General features: G+C 45.9%; 1 protein-coding gene across 1 annotated transcript in view; it reads right to left on the reverse strand.

Annotated features, from left to right (window-relative positions):
• Window positions 1–16,092, reverse strand: part of ak5 (adenylate kinase 5) — a 208,837-nt gene that overhangs the window by 177,900 nt on the left and 14,845 nt on the right. Inside the window, exons 4-5 of the mRNA XM_046360607.1 lie at window positions 12,239–12,411; window positions 2,936–3,049 (exon numbers count right to left, since the gene is read on the reverse strand). Coding sequence (XP_046216563.1) covers window positions 2,936–3,049; window positions 12,239–12,411 — 287 coding nt within the window. The remainder of the gene's footprint in view (window positions 1–2,935; window positions 3,050–12,238; window positions 12,412–16,092) is intronic.

Raw genomic sequence — 16,092 nt, forward strand, 5'->3', positions numbered from 1 at the left:
ATCGTGGAGCACTCAATCGAAGTATAACTCTGACTTGTGTGATAAGTTTGTCTCTCCTCATTTGATAGTAAAGAAATTAACCACCCCACCTAACCTAAAGCCCTACCCTTATTCTAACCCTAACCTAAAGCCCTACCCTTATTCTAACCCTAACCTAAAGCCCTACCCTTATTCTAACCCTAACCTAAAGCCCTACCCTTATTCTAACCCTAACCTAAAGCCCTACCCTTATTCTAACCCTAACCTAAAGCCCTACCCTTATTCTAATCCTAGTCCTAACCCTAACCTAAAGCCCTACCCTTATTCTAACCCTAACCTAAAGCCCTACACTTATTCTAACCCTAGTCCTAACCCTAACCTAAAGCCCTACCCTTATTCTAACCCTAACCTAAAGCCCTACCCTTATTCTAACCATAACCTAAAGCCCTACACTTATTCTAACCCTAGTCCTAATCCTAACCTAAAGCCCTACCCTTATTCTAACCCTAACCTAAAGCCCTACACTTATTCTAACCCTAGTCCTAATCCTAACCTAAAGCCCTACCCTTATTCTAACCCTAACCTAAAGCCCTACCCTTATTCTAATCCTAGTCCTAACCCTAACCTAAAGCCCTACCCTTATTCTAATCCTAGTCCTAACCCTAACCTAAAGCCCTACCCTTATTCTAATCCTAGTCCTAACCCTAACCTAAATCCCTACCCTTATTCTAACCCCAGTCCTAACCCTAACCTTAAGCTCTACCCTTATTCTAACCCTAACCTAAAGCCCTACCCTTATTCTAACCCTAATCTAAAGCCCTACCCTTATTCTAACCCTAACCTAAAGCCCTACCCTTATTCTAACCCTAGTCCTAACCCTAACCTAAAGCCCTACCCTTATTCTAACCCTAACCTAAAGCCCTACCCTTATTCTAACCCTAGTCCTAATCCTAACCTAAAGCCCTACCCTTATTCTAACCCTAACCTAAAGCCCTACCCTTATTCTAACCCTAACCTAAAGCCCTACCCTTATTCTAACCCTAGTCCTAACCCTAACCTAAAGCCCTACCCTTATTCTAACCCTAACCTAAAGCCCTACCCTTATTCTAACCCTAGTCCTAATCCTAACCTAAAGCCCTACCCTTATTCTAACCCTAACCTAAAGCCCTACCCTTATTCTAACCCTAACCTAAAGCCCTACCCTTATTCTAACCCTAGTCCTAATCCTAACCTAAAGCCCTACCCTTATTCTAACCCTAACCTAAAGCCCTACCCTTATTCTAACCCTAGTCCTAACCCTAACCTAAAGCCCTACCCTTATTCTAACCCTAACCTAAAGCCCTACCCTTATTCTAACCCTAACCTAAAGCCCTACCCTTATTCTACCCCTAACCTAAAGCCCTACCCTTATTCTAACCCCAGTCCTAACCCTAACCTAAAGCCCTACCCTTATTCTAACCCTAACCTAAAGCCCTACCCTTATTCTAACCCTAACCTAAAGCCCTACCCTTATTCTAACACTAGTCCTAACCCTAACCTAAAGCCTGTTGCGTCAAAACATTTTGCGTATATATTATGACGACATTTTGGTGTTCAGCAGGTTTTTTGTTGTTGTTGCCTGTTTTAATTTATTTTTTATTTGACCCTTATTTTACCAGGTAAATTGACTGAGAGCACATTCTCATTTACAGCAACGACCTGGAGAACAGAGGATCTACACACAACATCTTGAGGCAGTTCGAAGTTCAGTAGTCTACTCTCCTTCGTCGATGATTGGTCAACAGTACTACTTCTAGTAGGAATGGGAACTCGTTTTGGGCTAGACAACTAGTGTTCAAGCAGATTTTTTTATTTGAGAAATACTGCACCAAACATCTTAGATGTAAAATTGCACACTAAGACCTTCTTTGCAAAAAGGTCTAAATTAATTACGACTATTTTGAGGAATTTTGAGGCTGTTGTTGTTGCTAAAGCGTCTCATGAGGGACAAAACAGTAATATTTCCGTTACGGGAGTCCAGCTAGGAGCAAACCGAACCTAGGCTTTAGCAAGCATTTGCTTATCAACAGACACTTTGTTGATAGTATGACTATCGGTAGATCCTCTATGTGGGACTATCTAGATAAAGTGTGAACTCTGTCTGTGTGGGAAGACGTGGTCATGTTCAACCAACCACACCCGTCAGGTATAGCTATATATTACAGTGGTATAGTAGTACACAGTAATATAGCTATATATTACAGTGGTATAGTAGTACACAGTAATATAGCTATATATTACAGTGGTATAGTAGTACACAGTAATATAGCTATATATTACAGTGGTATAGTAGTACACAGTAATATAGCTATATATTACAGTGGTATAGTAGTACACAGTAATATAGCTATATATTACAATGGTATAGTAGTACACAGTAATATAGCTATATATTACAGTGGTATAGTAGTACACAGTAATATAGCTATATATTACAGTGGTATAGTAGTACACAGTAATATAGCTATATATTACAGTGGTATAGTAGTACACAGTAATATAGCTATATATTACAGTGGTATAGTAGTACACAGTAATATAGCTATATATTACAGTGGTATAGTAGTACACAGTAATATAGCTATATATTACAGTGGTATAGTAGTACACAGTAATATAGCTATATATTACAGTGGTATAGTAGTACACAGTAATATAGCTATATATTACAGTGGTATAGTAGTACACAGTAATATAGCTAAATATTACAGTGGTATAGTAGTACACAGTAATATAGCTATATATTACAGTGGTATAGTAGTACACAGTAATATAGCTATATATTACAGTGGTATAGTAGTACACAGTAATATAGCTATATATTACAGTGGTATAGTACTACACAGTAATATAGCTATATATTACAGTGGTATAGTAGTACACAGTAATATAGCAATACCACAGGTCTATTTCTCACCTGGTCCTCAAAAGAAAGCGCCTGTCCCATGTCTCGAGGGAACCCATCAATCACGATCCCGCTAGCGTCTGGAATCTTCATGATCTTCTGCTTAATCTCAGTGATGGTGGTCTCCTGTAAGGAAGTAGAGCTCGTATCAAAACAGCCGTCAACAACCAACAGGAAAAACACTGAAGCACAAAGATACTGATCCAGAGACTAACAGTTTAGTTTTCCACTGCCCTGAGTGTTGATGCTGCCCTGAGTGTTGATGCTGATCCAGAGACTAACAGTTTAGTTTTCCACTGCCCTGAGTGTTGATGCTGTCCTGTGTGTTGATGCTGATCCAGAGACTAACAGTTTAGTTTTCCACTGCCCTGAGTGTTGATGCTGCCCTGAGTGTTGATGCTGATCCAGAGACTAACAGTTTAGTTTTCCACTGCCCTGAGTGTTGATGCTGTCCTGTGTGTTGATGCTGCCCTGAGTGTTGATGCTGCCCTGAGTGTTGATGCTGCCCTGAGTGTTGATGCTGATCCAGAGACTAACAGTTTAGTTTTCCACTGCCCTGAGTGTTGATGCTGCCCTGAGTGTTGATGCTGATCCAGAGACTAACAGTTTAGTTTTCCACTGCCCTGAGTGTTGATGCTGCCCTGAGTGTTGATGCTGATCCAGAGACTAACAGTTTAGTTTTCCACTGCCCTGAGTGTTGATGCTGCCCTGAGTGTTGATGCTGTCCTGTGTGTTGATGCTGATCCAGAGACTAACAGTTTAGTTTTCCACTGCCCTGTGTGTTGATGCTGTCCTGTGTGTTGATGCTGTCCTGTGTGTTGATGCTGATCCAGAGACTAACAGTTTAGTTTTCCACTGCCCTGAGTGTTGATGCTGCCCTGTGTGTTGATGCTGTCCTGTGTGTTGATGCTGTCCTGTGTGTTGATGCTGCCCTGTGTGTTGATGCTGTCCTGTGTGTTGATGCTGCCCTGTGTGTTGATGCTGCCCTGTGTGTTGATGCTGCCCTGTGTGTTGATGCTGTCCTGTGTGTTGATGCTGCCCTGTGTGTTGATGCTGTCCTGTGTGTTGATGCTTTCCTGTGTGTTGATGCTGCCCTGTGTGTTGATGCTGCCCTGTGTGTTGATGCTGCCCTGTGTGTTGATGCTGCCCTGTGTGTTGATGCTGCCCTGTGTGTTGATGCTGCCCTGTGTGTTGATGCTGTGTGTTGATGCTGCCCTGTGTGTTGCTGTGTGTTGATGCTGCCCTGTGTGTTGATGCTGTCCTGTGTGTTGATGCTGCCCTGTGTGTTGATGCTGCCCTGTGTGTTGATGCTGTCCTGTGTGTTGATGCTGTCCTGTGTGTTGATGCTGCCCTGTGTGTTGATGCTGCCCTGTGTGTTGATGCTGCCCTGTGTGTTGATGCTGCCCTGTGTGTTGATGCTGATCCAGAGACTAACAGTTTAGTTTTAGCATGACATGTTCTCCCTAGAGAACTAGAGGGGTTAGAATGTTACTGCACAGTTTGCTCAAATCAACAGGGAAAATGATTTAGTTTAAATATACGGGACCTGAGTAACAATCTCATCTAAAAAAAAAACCCCGAACAGCTTCTACCCCCAAGCCACAACACTGATGAATAGTTAGATATATAGACTATTTACCTATCTCAATTACCTCGTACCCCTGCACATTGACTTGGTCTTGGTACCCTGTGTATATAGCCATGTTATTACCTCGTACCCCTGCACATTGACTTGGTCTTGGTACCCTGTGTATATAGCCATGTTATTACCTCGTACCCCTGCACATTGACTTGGTCTTGGTACCCTGTGTATATAGCCATGTTATTACCTCGTACCCCTGCACATCGACTTGGTCCTGGTACCCTGTGTATATAGCCATGGTATTACCTCGTACCCCTGCACATCGAAATGGTCCTGGTACCCTGTGTATATAGCCATGTTATTACCTCGTACCCCTGCACAACGACTACCCTGTGTATATAGCCATGTTATTACCTCGTACCCCTGCACATCGACTACCCTGTGTATATAGCCATGTTATTACCTCGTACCCCTGCACATCGACTACCCTGTGTATAGAGCCATGTTATTACCTCGTACCCCTGCACATCGAAATGGTCCTGGTACCCTGTGTATATAGCCATGTTATTACCTCGTACCCCTGCACAACGACTACCCTGTGTATATAGCCATGTTATTACCTCATACCCCTGCACATCGACTACCCTGTGTATATAGCCATGTTATTACCTCGTACCCCTGCACATCGACTACCCTGTGTATATAGCCATGTTATTACCTCGTACCCCTGCACATCGACTTGGTCCCGGTGACCCGTATATATATATATATAGACAAGTTATAGTTGAATCATTGTGTATTTATTCATCAATTGTTGTCCACGTTGTGAAGGGCCCCGTAACTAAGCATTTTTACTGTTAGTCTATACCTGTTGTTTATGAAGCATGCAATGAATAAAAATAGGATTTGATTTGGCACACACACACACACACACACACACACACACACACACACACACACACACACACACACACACACACACACACACACACACACACACACACACACACACACACACACACACACACACACACACACACACACACACACACACACACACACACACACGCACCAGCCTTAATCAGTTAAATGGACAGAACAGGTCGTGGTTCTATCAGCTAAGTGAGGACGAGGAGATGGGATGTTTGTTGCTCATAAAGACACAGTGGGCCACACAGGATCCAGCTGTGCGTCCCAAATAGCACCCTATTCCCTATACAGTGCACTACTATGGACCAGGGTCCATAGGGTAGTGAACAAAGTAGTGCGCTATATAGGGAATAGGGTTCCTTTTCAAGCAGCTGACAGCTGAGTCATGGCTGGCAGACAACCAGGACGTTGGTAATGAGATGCGAGAAGACAACAATCCCTCCCATCAAGATAATGTATTTATTTAATATGTATTTATTAATTCTTATTTCCAATGACGGCCTACCGGGGAAGAGTGGGTTAACTGCCTTGTTCAGGGGCAGATTGTCAGCTCGGGGATTCGATGCAGCAACCTGTGTGTTACTAGTCCAACGCTCTAAATACTAGGCTACCTGCCGCCCATCAAGATAATGTTAGCCCTTCAAGATAATGTTAGCCCTTCAAGATAATGTTGCCCTGTCAAGATAATGTTAGCCCGTCAATATAATGTTAGCCCGTCAAGATAATGTTAGCCCGCCAAGATAATGTTAGCCCGCCAAGATAATGTTAGCCCGTCAAGATAATGTTGCCCTGTCAAGATAATGTTAGCCCTTCAAGATAATGTTGCCCTGTCAAGATAATGTTAGCCCGCCAAGATAATGTTAGCCCGTCAAGATAATGTTGCCCTGTCAAGATAATGTTAGCCCATCAAGATAATGTTGCCCTGTCAAGATAATGTTAGCCCGTCAAGATAATGTTAGCCCGTCATGATAATGTTAGCCCGTCATGATACTATTAGCCCATCAAGACAATTTTAGCCCATCGAGCTAAAGAAAGGTCCCAAGGCAGGTCATGGTTCATTGGACGAACTCCACTACACCCTTATTTAACCTTATCGTCATCTTCATCATTTTCCTCTTCCCAATCCTCTCTATAGTAACCCCAGGTGCAGGTATTGCACTATACAGGGACCAGGGGACTGGATACACTATACAGGGACCAGGATACACTATACAGGGACCAGGGGACTGGACACACTATACAGGGACCAGGATACATTATACAGGGACCAGGATACATTATACAGGGACCAGGGGACCGGGACACACTATACAGGGACCAGGACACACTATACAGGGACCAGGATACACTATACAGGGACCAGGATACATTATACAGGGACCAGGATACACTATACAGGGACCAGGGGACTGGATACACTATACAGGGACCAGGATACACTATACAGGGACCAGGATACATTATACAGGGACCAGGATACATTATACAGGGACCAGGATACATTATACACGGACCGGGATACATTATACAGGGACCAGGATACACTATACAGGGACCAGGATACATTATACAGGGACCAGGATACATTATACAGGGACCAGGATACATTATACAGGGACCAGGATACATTATACAGGGACCAGGATACACTATACAGGGACCAGGGACCAGGATACACTATACAGGGACCAGGATACACTATACAGGGACCAGGATATATTATACAGGGACCAGGATACATTATACAGGGACCAGGATACACTATACAGGGACCAGGATACACTATACAGGGACCAGGATACATTATACAGGGACCAGGGACTGGGATACACTATACAGGGACTACATCCAACTCCCTGTGGGTGACTGTCTATGTTTTCTATTTATTTATTTCACCTTTATTTAACCAGGTAGGCTAGTTGAGAACAAGTTGTCATTTACAATTGCGACCTGGCCAAGATAAAGCAAAGCAGTTCGACAGATACAACGACACAGAGTTACACATGGAGTAAAACAAACATACAGTCAATAATACAGTATAAACAAGTCTATATACAACGTGAGCAAATGAGGTGAGAAGGGAAGTAAAGGCAAAAAAGGCCATGGTGGCAAAGTAAATACAATATAGCAAGTAAAACACTGGAATGGTAGTTTTGCAATGGAAGTAGAAATAAAAATAATGGGGTGCAAAGGAGCAAAATAAATAAATTAATTAAATACAGTTGGGAAAGAGGTAGTTGTTTGGACTAAATTATAGGTGGGCTATGTACAGGTGCAGTAATCTGTAAGATGCTCTGACAGTTGGTGCTTAAAGCTAGTGAGGGAGATAAGTGTTTACAGTTTCAGAGATTTTTGTAGTTCGTTCCAGTCATTGGCAGCAGAGAACTGGAAGGAGAGGCGGCCAAAGACAGAATTGGTTTTGGGGATGACTAGAGAGATATACCTGCTGGAGCGTGTGCTACAGGTGGGAGATGCTATGGTGACCAGCGAGCTGAGATAAGGGGGGACTTTACCTAGCAGGGTCTTGTAGATGACATGGAGCCAGTGCGTTTGGCGACGAGTATGAAGCGAGGGCCAGCCAACGAGAGCTTACAGGTCGCAATGGTGGGTAGTATATGGGGCTTTGGTGACAAAACGGATTGCACTGTGATAGACTGCATCCAATTTGTTGAGTAGGGTATTGGAGGCTATTTTGTAAATGACATCGCCAAAGTCGAGGATTGGTAGGATGGTCAGTTTTACAAGGGTATGTTTGGCAGCATGAGTGAAGGATGCGTTGTTGCGAAATAGGAAGCCAATTCTAGATTTAACTTTGGATTGGAGATGTTTGATATGGGTCTGGAAGGAGAGTTTACAGTCTAACCAGACACCTAAGTATTTGTAGTTGTCCACGTATTCTAAGTCAGAGCCGTCCAGAGTAGTGATGTTGGACAGGCGGGTAGGTCCAGGTAGCGATCGGTTGAAGAGCATGCATTTAGTTTTACTTGTATTTAAGAGCAATTGGAGGCCACGGAAGGAGAGTTGTATGGCATTGAAGCTTGCCTGGAGGGTTGTTAAGACAGTGTCCAAAGAAGGGCCGGAATTATACAGAATGGTGTCGTCTGCATAGAGGTGGATCAGAGACTCACCAGCAGCAAGAGCGACCTCATTGATGTATACAGAGAAGAGAGTCGGTCCAAGAATTGAACCCTGTGGCACCCCCATAGAGACTGCCAGAGGTCCGGACAGCAGACCCTCCGATTTGACACACTGAACTCTATCAGAGAAGTAGTTGGTGAACCAGGCGAGGCAATCATTTGAGAAACCAAGGCTGTCGAGTCTGCCGATGAGGATGTGGTGATTGACAGAGTCGAAAGCCTTGGCCAGATCAATGAATACGGCTGCACAGTAATGTTTCTTATCGATGGTGGTTAAGATATCGTTTAGGACCTTGAGCGTGGCTGAGGTGCACCCATGACCAGCTCTGAAAAATGATTGCATAGCAGAGAAGGTATGGTGAGATTCGAAATGGTCGGTAATCTGTTTGTTGACTTGGCTTTCGAAGACCTTAAAAAGGCATGGTAGGATAGATATAGGTCTGTAGCAGTTTGGGTCAAGAGTGTCCCCCCTTTGAAGAGGGGGATGACCGCAGCTGCTTTCCAATCTTTGGGAATCTCAGACGACACGAAAGAGAGGTTGAACAGGCTAGTAAAGGGGTGGCAACAATTTCGGCAGATAATTTTAGAAAGAAAGGGTCCAGATTGTCTAGCCCGGCTGATTTGTAGGGGTCCAGATTTTTCAGCTCTTTCAGAACATCAGCTGAATGGATTTGGGAGAAGGAGAAATGGGGAAGGCTTGGGCGAGTTGCTGTTGGGGGTGCAGTGCTGTTGACCGGGGTAGGAGGAGCCAGGTGGAAAGCATGGCCAGCCGTATAAAAATGCTTATTGAAATTCGCAATTATGGTTTGATTTATCAGTGGTGACAGTGTTTCCTATCTTCAGTGCAGTGGGCAGCTGGGAGGAGGTGTTCTTATTCTCCATGGACTTTACAGTGTCCCAGAACTTTTTTGAGTTAGTGTTGCAGGAAGCAAATTTCTGCTTGAAAAAGCTAGCCTTGTCTTTTCTAACTGCCTGTGTATAACGGTTTCTAGCTTCCCTGAACAGCTGCATATCACGGGGGCTATTCGATGCTAATGCAGAACGCCATAGGATGTTTTTGTGCTGGTCGAGGGCAGTCAGGTCTGGGGAGAACCAAAGGCTATATCTGTTCCTGGTTCTAAATTTCTTGAATGGGGCATGTTTATTTAAGATGGTTAGGAAGGCATTAAAAAAAAATATCCAGGCATCCTCTACTGACGGGATGAGATCAATATCCTTCCAGGATACCCCGGCCAGGTCGATTAGAAAGGCCTGCTCGCTGAAGTGTTTCAGGGAGCGTTTTACAGTGATGAGTGGAGGTCGTTTGACCGCTGACCCATTACGGATGCAGGCAATGAGGCAGTGATCGCTGAGATCTTGGTTGAAGACAGCAGAGGTGTATTTAGAGGGGAAGTTGGTTAGGATGATATCTATGAGTGTGCCCGTGTTTAAGGCTTTGGGGGGGTACCTGGTAGGTTCATTGATAATTTGTGTGAGATTGAGGGCATCAAGTTTAGATTATAGGATGGCTGGGGTGTTAAGCATGTTCCAGTTTAGGTCGCCTAGCAGCACGAGCTCTGAAGATAGATGGGGGGCATTCAGTTCACATATGGTGTCCAGAGCACAGCTGGGGGCAGAGGGTGGTCTATAGCAGGCGGCAACGGTGAGAGACTTGTTTTTAGAGAGGTAGATTTTTAAAAGTAGAAGTTCAAATTGTTTGGGTACAGACCTGGATAGTAGGACAGAACTCTGCAGGCTATCTTTGCAGTAGATTTCAACACCACCCCCTTTGGCAGTTCTATCTTGTCTGAAAATGTTGTAGTTTGGAATTAAAATGTCTAAATTTTTGGTGGTCTTCCTAAGCCAGGATCCAGACACAGCTAGAACATCCGGGTTGGCAGAGTGTGCTAAAGCAGTGAATAGAACAAACTTAGGGAGGAGGCTTCTAATGTTAACATGCATGAAACCAAGGCTATTACGGTTACAGAAGTCATCAAAAGAGAGCGCCTGGGGAATAGGAGTGGAGCTAGGCACTGCAGGGCCTGGATTCACCTCTACATCGCCAGAGGAACATAGGAGGAGAAGAATAAGGGTACGGCTAAAAGCAATAAGAATTGGTCGTCTATAACGTCTGGAACAGAGAGTAAAAGGAGGTTTCTGGGGGCGATAAAATAGCATCAAGGTATAATGTACAGACAAAGGTATGGTAGGATGTGAATACAGTGGAGGTAAACCTAGGTATTGAGTGATGAAGAGAGAGATATTGTCTCTAGAAACATCATTGAAACCAGGAGATGTCATTGTATGTGTGGGTGGTGGAACTAATAAGTTGGATAAGGTATAGTGAGCAGGACTAGAGGCTCTACAGTGAAATAAGCCAATAAACACTAACCAGAACAGCAATGGACAAGACATATTGACATTAAGGAGAGGCATCCTTAGTCGAGTGATCAAAAGGGTCCAGTGAGTGGAGTGGTTGGTTTGGGGGTCACGGCGATTTAGACAGCTAGCCAGGCCATCGGTAGCAAGCTAGCATAGGATGGAGGTCTGTTGTTAGCCACCTGTGGGGTTCCGTGTGGTAGAGGGGATTAATCCAAATCACACAACAAAATAAAAATAAAAACAATAGATATAGTTATAGAGGCCCAAGAAGAAACATAATAATAATAAAAATAAATAAATTGTCCGATTGTCTATTTAGATAGCAGCCGGTAAGACAGCTAACGGTTAGCAGGCCGCAGATGGGCGTTCAGGTAACGTCGCGACGGAGGAGCCAGCCGGATCTCCTTCAGGTAGATAACGTCGGCAGTCCAGTTGTGAAGGCCCGGTGGGGCTCCGCGTAGGCAGTAAAACGGGTCTGGATAGGTGACTGCAGCCCAGGAGTGATTGACGGAGCTCAGGAGTGATTGATGGAGCTGGCTAGCTCCGGAGTAATTGATGTTTGCTCCGGAATCGACGAAAGCAGATAGTCACACGGATAGCAGCTAGCTAGCTGTGAGATCTGGGTATGAATGTCCAGAGAGCAGTTGAAATCCAGGGACTTGGAGAGAAAAATTGGTCCGGTATGTTGTTCCGAGCCGCGCTGCGCCGTACAAAACTGGCAATAGATTTTCGATAGCTGGATAGCTGATGAGGATAGCTGATGACCACAAACCGTGGTTAGCTGAATACTAACGATTTGCCAGTAAAGAAGCTAACTAGCTTCTGAACTAGCTTCTGATTAGCTTCTGGATTAGCTTCTGGGCTAGCTTCTGGCTAGCTCCTGGCTAGCTTCTGGCTAGTTTCTGGCTAGCTTCTTGGAGTTTCTGGCTAGCTTCTGGCTAGCTTCTTGGAGGATTGCAGATTTGAGGTAAATAATACTTATTTATAAATATAAATTGGTGAGGCGGGTTGCAGGAGAGTGTTTTGAAGATGAGTTGATGGAAAATAAAAATAAAATGTATGTGAAAAAAGTTGTAAATATATATATATACAGGACACGACAAGACGAGGACAAAAGACGTCTGAACTGCTATGCCATGTACTAAACAGGGAATAGGGATTAGGGATTAGGGAATAGAGAATAGGGAATAGGGATTAGGGAATAGGGAATAGTGATTAGGGAATAGGGATTAGGGATTAGGGAATAGGGACTAGGGAATAGGGATTAGGGAATATGGATTAGGGAATAGGGTGAGACAAGCATACCTGAGGTGCCAGCTCCCCATTGGTGATAATCTTGGCGATGAGACTCCACTTCCTGTTGCTGGTGGCGTTGTGAATCATCTTCTTCCTGAGCAGCTCTCCTACAGAGACATACTGGAACCCATAGCACGCTGCTATCTTCAGACTCTGGGTTCCCTTACCACTGCCTGGCCCTCCTGGAGAGAGAGAGAGAGAGAGAGAGAGAGAGAGAGAGAGAGAGAGAGAGAGAGAGAGAGAGAGAGAGAGAGAGAGAGAGAGAGAGGGTGAGGCGAAGGTATAGGTGTAGTGATGGGAGGGTGAGGGGGAGGGGAGGGTATAGGTGTAGTGATGGGAGGGTGAGGGGAGGGTATAGGTGTAGTGATGGGAGGGTGAGGGGTGGGTATAGGTGTAGTGATGGGAGGGGTGAGGGGAGGGTATAGGTGTAGTGATGGGAGGGTGAGGGTGAGGGGTGGGTATAGGTGTAGTGATGGGAGGGTGAGGGGTGGGTATAGGTATAGTGATGGGAGGGGTGAGGGTGAGGGGTGGGTATAGGTATAGTGATGGGAGGGGTGAGGGGTGGGTATAGGTATAGTGATGGGAGGGGAGGGGTGAGGGGTGGGTATAGGTGTAGTGATGGGAGGGTGAGGGGTGGGTATAGGTGTAGTGATGGGAGGGGGAGGGGTGGGTATAGGTGTAGTGATGGGAGGGGGAGGGGTGGGTATACGTGTAGTGATGGGAGGGGGAGGGGTGGGTATAGGTGTAGTGATGGGGGGGAGGGGTGGGTATAGGTGTAGTGATGGGAGGGGGAGGGTGAGGGGTGGGTATAGGTGTGTTGATGGGAGGGGGAGGGGTGAGGGGTGGGTATAGGTGTAGTGATGGGAGGGGGGGTGAGGGGTGGGTATAGGTGTAGTGATGGGAGGGTGAGGGGTGGGTATAGGTGTAGTGATGGGAGGGTGAGGGGTGGGTATAGGTGTAGTGATGGGAGGGTGAGGGTGTAGTGATGGGAGGGTGAGGGGTGGGTATAGGTGTAGTGATGGGTGGGTATAGGTGTAGTGATGGGAGGGTGAGGGGTGGGTATAGGTGTAGTGATGGGAGGGTGAGGGGTGGGTATAGGTGTAGTGATGGGAGGGTGAGGGGTGGGGGTATAGTGATGTATAGTGATGGGAGGGTGAGGGGTGGGTATAGGTGTAGTGATGGGAGGGGGAGGGGTGTATAGGTATAGTGATGGGAGGGGGAGGGTATAGGTGTAGTGATGGGAGGGTGAGGGGTGGGTATAGGTGTAGTGATGGGTGGGTATAGGTGGGAGTGAGGGGTGGGTGAGGGGAGGGTATAGGTGTAGTGATGGGGGGGGAGGGGTGGGTATAGGTGTAGTGATGGGAGGGGAGGGTGCGTATAGGTGTAGTGAGGGGTGGGGAGGGGTGGGTATAGGTGTAGTGATGGGAGGGGGAGGGGAGGGTATAGGTGTAGTGAGGGGTGGGTGAGGGGTGGGTGTAGGTGTAGTGATGGGAGGGTGAGGGGAGGGTATAGGTGTAGTGATGGGAGGGGAGGGGTGGGTATAGGTGTAGTGATGGGAGGGGAGGGTATAGGTGTAGTGAGGGGTGGGTGAGGGGTGGGTATAGGTGTAGTGATGGGAGGGGAGGGGAGGGTATAGGTGTAGTGAGGGGTGGGTGAGGGGTGGGTGTAGGTGTAGTGATGGGAGGGTGAGGGGTTGGTATAGGTGTAGTGATGGGAGGGTGAGGGGTGGTTATAGGTATAGTGATGGGAGGGGAGGGGTGGGTATAGGTGTAGTGAGGCGTGGGTATAGGTGTAGTGATGGGAGGGTGAGGGTGAGGGGTGGGTATAGGTGTAGTGATGGGAGGGGAGGGGTGAGGGGTGGGTATAGGTGTAGTGATGGGAGGGGGAGGGGTGAGGGGTGGGTATAGGTGTAGTGATGGGAGGGTGAGGGTGAGGGGTGGGTATAGGTGTAGTGATGGTCATAGTTGAAGTGTACCTATGATGAAAATTACAGGCCTCTCTCATCTTTTTAAGTGGGAGAACTTGCACAATTGGTGGCTGACTAAATACTTTTTTGCCCCACTGTATACTGTATATACAGTGTTGTAACGATGTGCAAATAGTTAAAGTACACATGGAGCAAAACAAACATAAAGTCAATAACACAATAGTAAAGTCTATATACAGTGTGTGCAAATGAGGTGAGATAAGGGAGGTAAGGCAATAAATAGGCCATGGTGGCAAAATAATTACAATATAGCAATTAAACACTGGAGTGATAGATGTGCAGAAGATGAATGTGCAAGTAGAGCTACTGGGGTGTAAAGGAGCAAGATAAATAAATAAATACTGTATGGGGATGATAAGCATTTTGGTACAGCTGGCCATGCTTTCCACCAGGCTACCCCTACCCCGGTCAACAGCCCTGCATCCCCACAGCAACTTGCCCAAACCTCCCCACTTCTCCTTCACCCAAATCCAGATAGCCGATGTTCTTAAAGAGCTGCAAAATATGAACCGTTACAAATCAGCTGGGCTAGACAATCTGGACCCTCTCTTTCTAAAATTACCTGGCGAAATTGTTGCAACCCCTATTACTAGATTGTTCATCTGAGATTCCCAAAGATTGGAAAGCTGCCGCGGTCATCCCCCTCTTCAAAGGGAGAGACACTCTAGACCCAAACCGCTACAGACCTATATCTATTATTCTACCCTGCCTTTCTAAGATCTTCGAAAGCCAAGTCAACAAACAGATTACCGACCATTTTGAATCACATCGTACCTTCTCCTCTATGCAATCTGGTTTCAGAGCTTCATGGGTGCACCTCAGCCACGCTCAAGGTCCTAAACGATATCATAACCACCATCAATAAGAGACATTACTGTGTAGCCGTATTCATCTACCTTGCCAAGGCTTTCGACTCAGTCAATCACCACATTCTGGTTTCTCAAATGACTGCCTCGCCTGGTTCACCAACTACTTCTCTGATAGAGTTCAGTGTGTCAAATTGGAGGGCCTGTTGTCCGGACCCCTGGCAGTCTCTATGGGGGAGCAACAGGGTTCAATTCTCAGGCCGACTCTTTTCTCTGTATACATCAATGATGTCGCTCTTGCTGCTGGTGAGTCTCTAATCCACCTCTACGCAGACGACACCATTCTGTATTCTTCTGGCCCTTCTTTGGACACTGTGTTAACTAACCTCCAGACGAGCTTCAATGCCATACAACTCTCCTTCCGTGGCCTCTAACTGCTCTTAAATACAAGTAAAACTAAATGCATGTTCTTCAACCGATCGCTGCCCGCACCTGCCTGCCCGTCCAGCATCACTACTCTGGACGGTCCTGACTTAGAATACGTGGACAACTACAAATACCTTGGTGTCTGGTTAGACTGTAAACTCTCCTTCCAGACTCACATTAAGCATCTCCAATCCAAAATTAAATCTGGAATAGGCTTCCTATATCGCAACAACGCCTCCTTCACTCATGCTGCCAAACATACCCTCGTAAAACTGACCATCCTACCGATCCTCGACTTTGGTGATGTCATTTATAAAATAGCTTCCAACACTCTACTCAACAAATTGGATGCAGTCTATCACAGTGCCATCCGTTTTATCACCAAAGCCCCATATACGACCCATCACTGCGACCTGTGTGCTCTCGTTGGCTGGCCATCGCTTCATATTTGTCGCCAAACCCACTGGCTACAGGTCAACTATAAGTCGTTGCTTGGTAAAGCCCCGCCTTATCTCAGCTCACTGGTCACCATAGCAACACCACTCATAACACACGCTCCAGCAGGTACATCTCACTGGTCACCATAGCAACACCCACTCGTAGCACACGCTCCAGCAGGTATATTTCACTGTTCATCCCCAAAG

The sequence above is a fragment of the Oncorhynchus gorbuscha genome, linkage group LG08, assembly GCF_021184085.1.
Source record: "Oncorhynchus gorbuscha isolate QuinsamMale2020 ecotype Even-year linkage group LG08, OgorEven_v1.0, whole genome shotgun sequence".
In the NCBI taxonomy this organism is placed as follows: domain Eukaryota; kingdom Metazoa; phylum Chordata; class Actinopteri; order Salmoniformes; family Salmonidae; genus Oncorhynchus; species Oncorhynchus gorbuscha.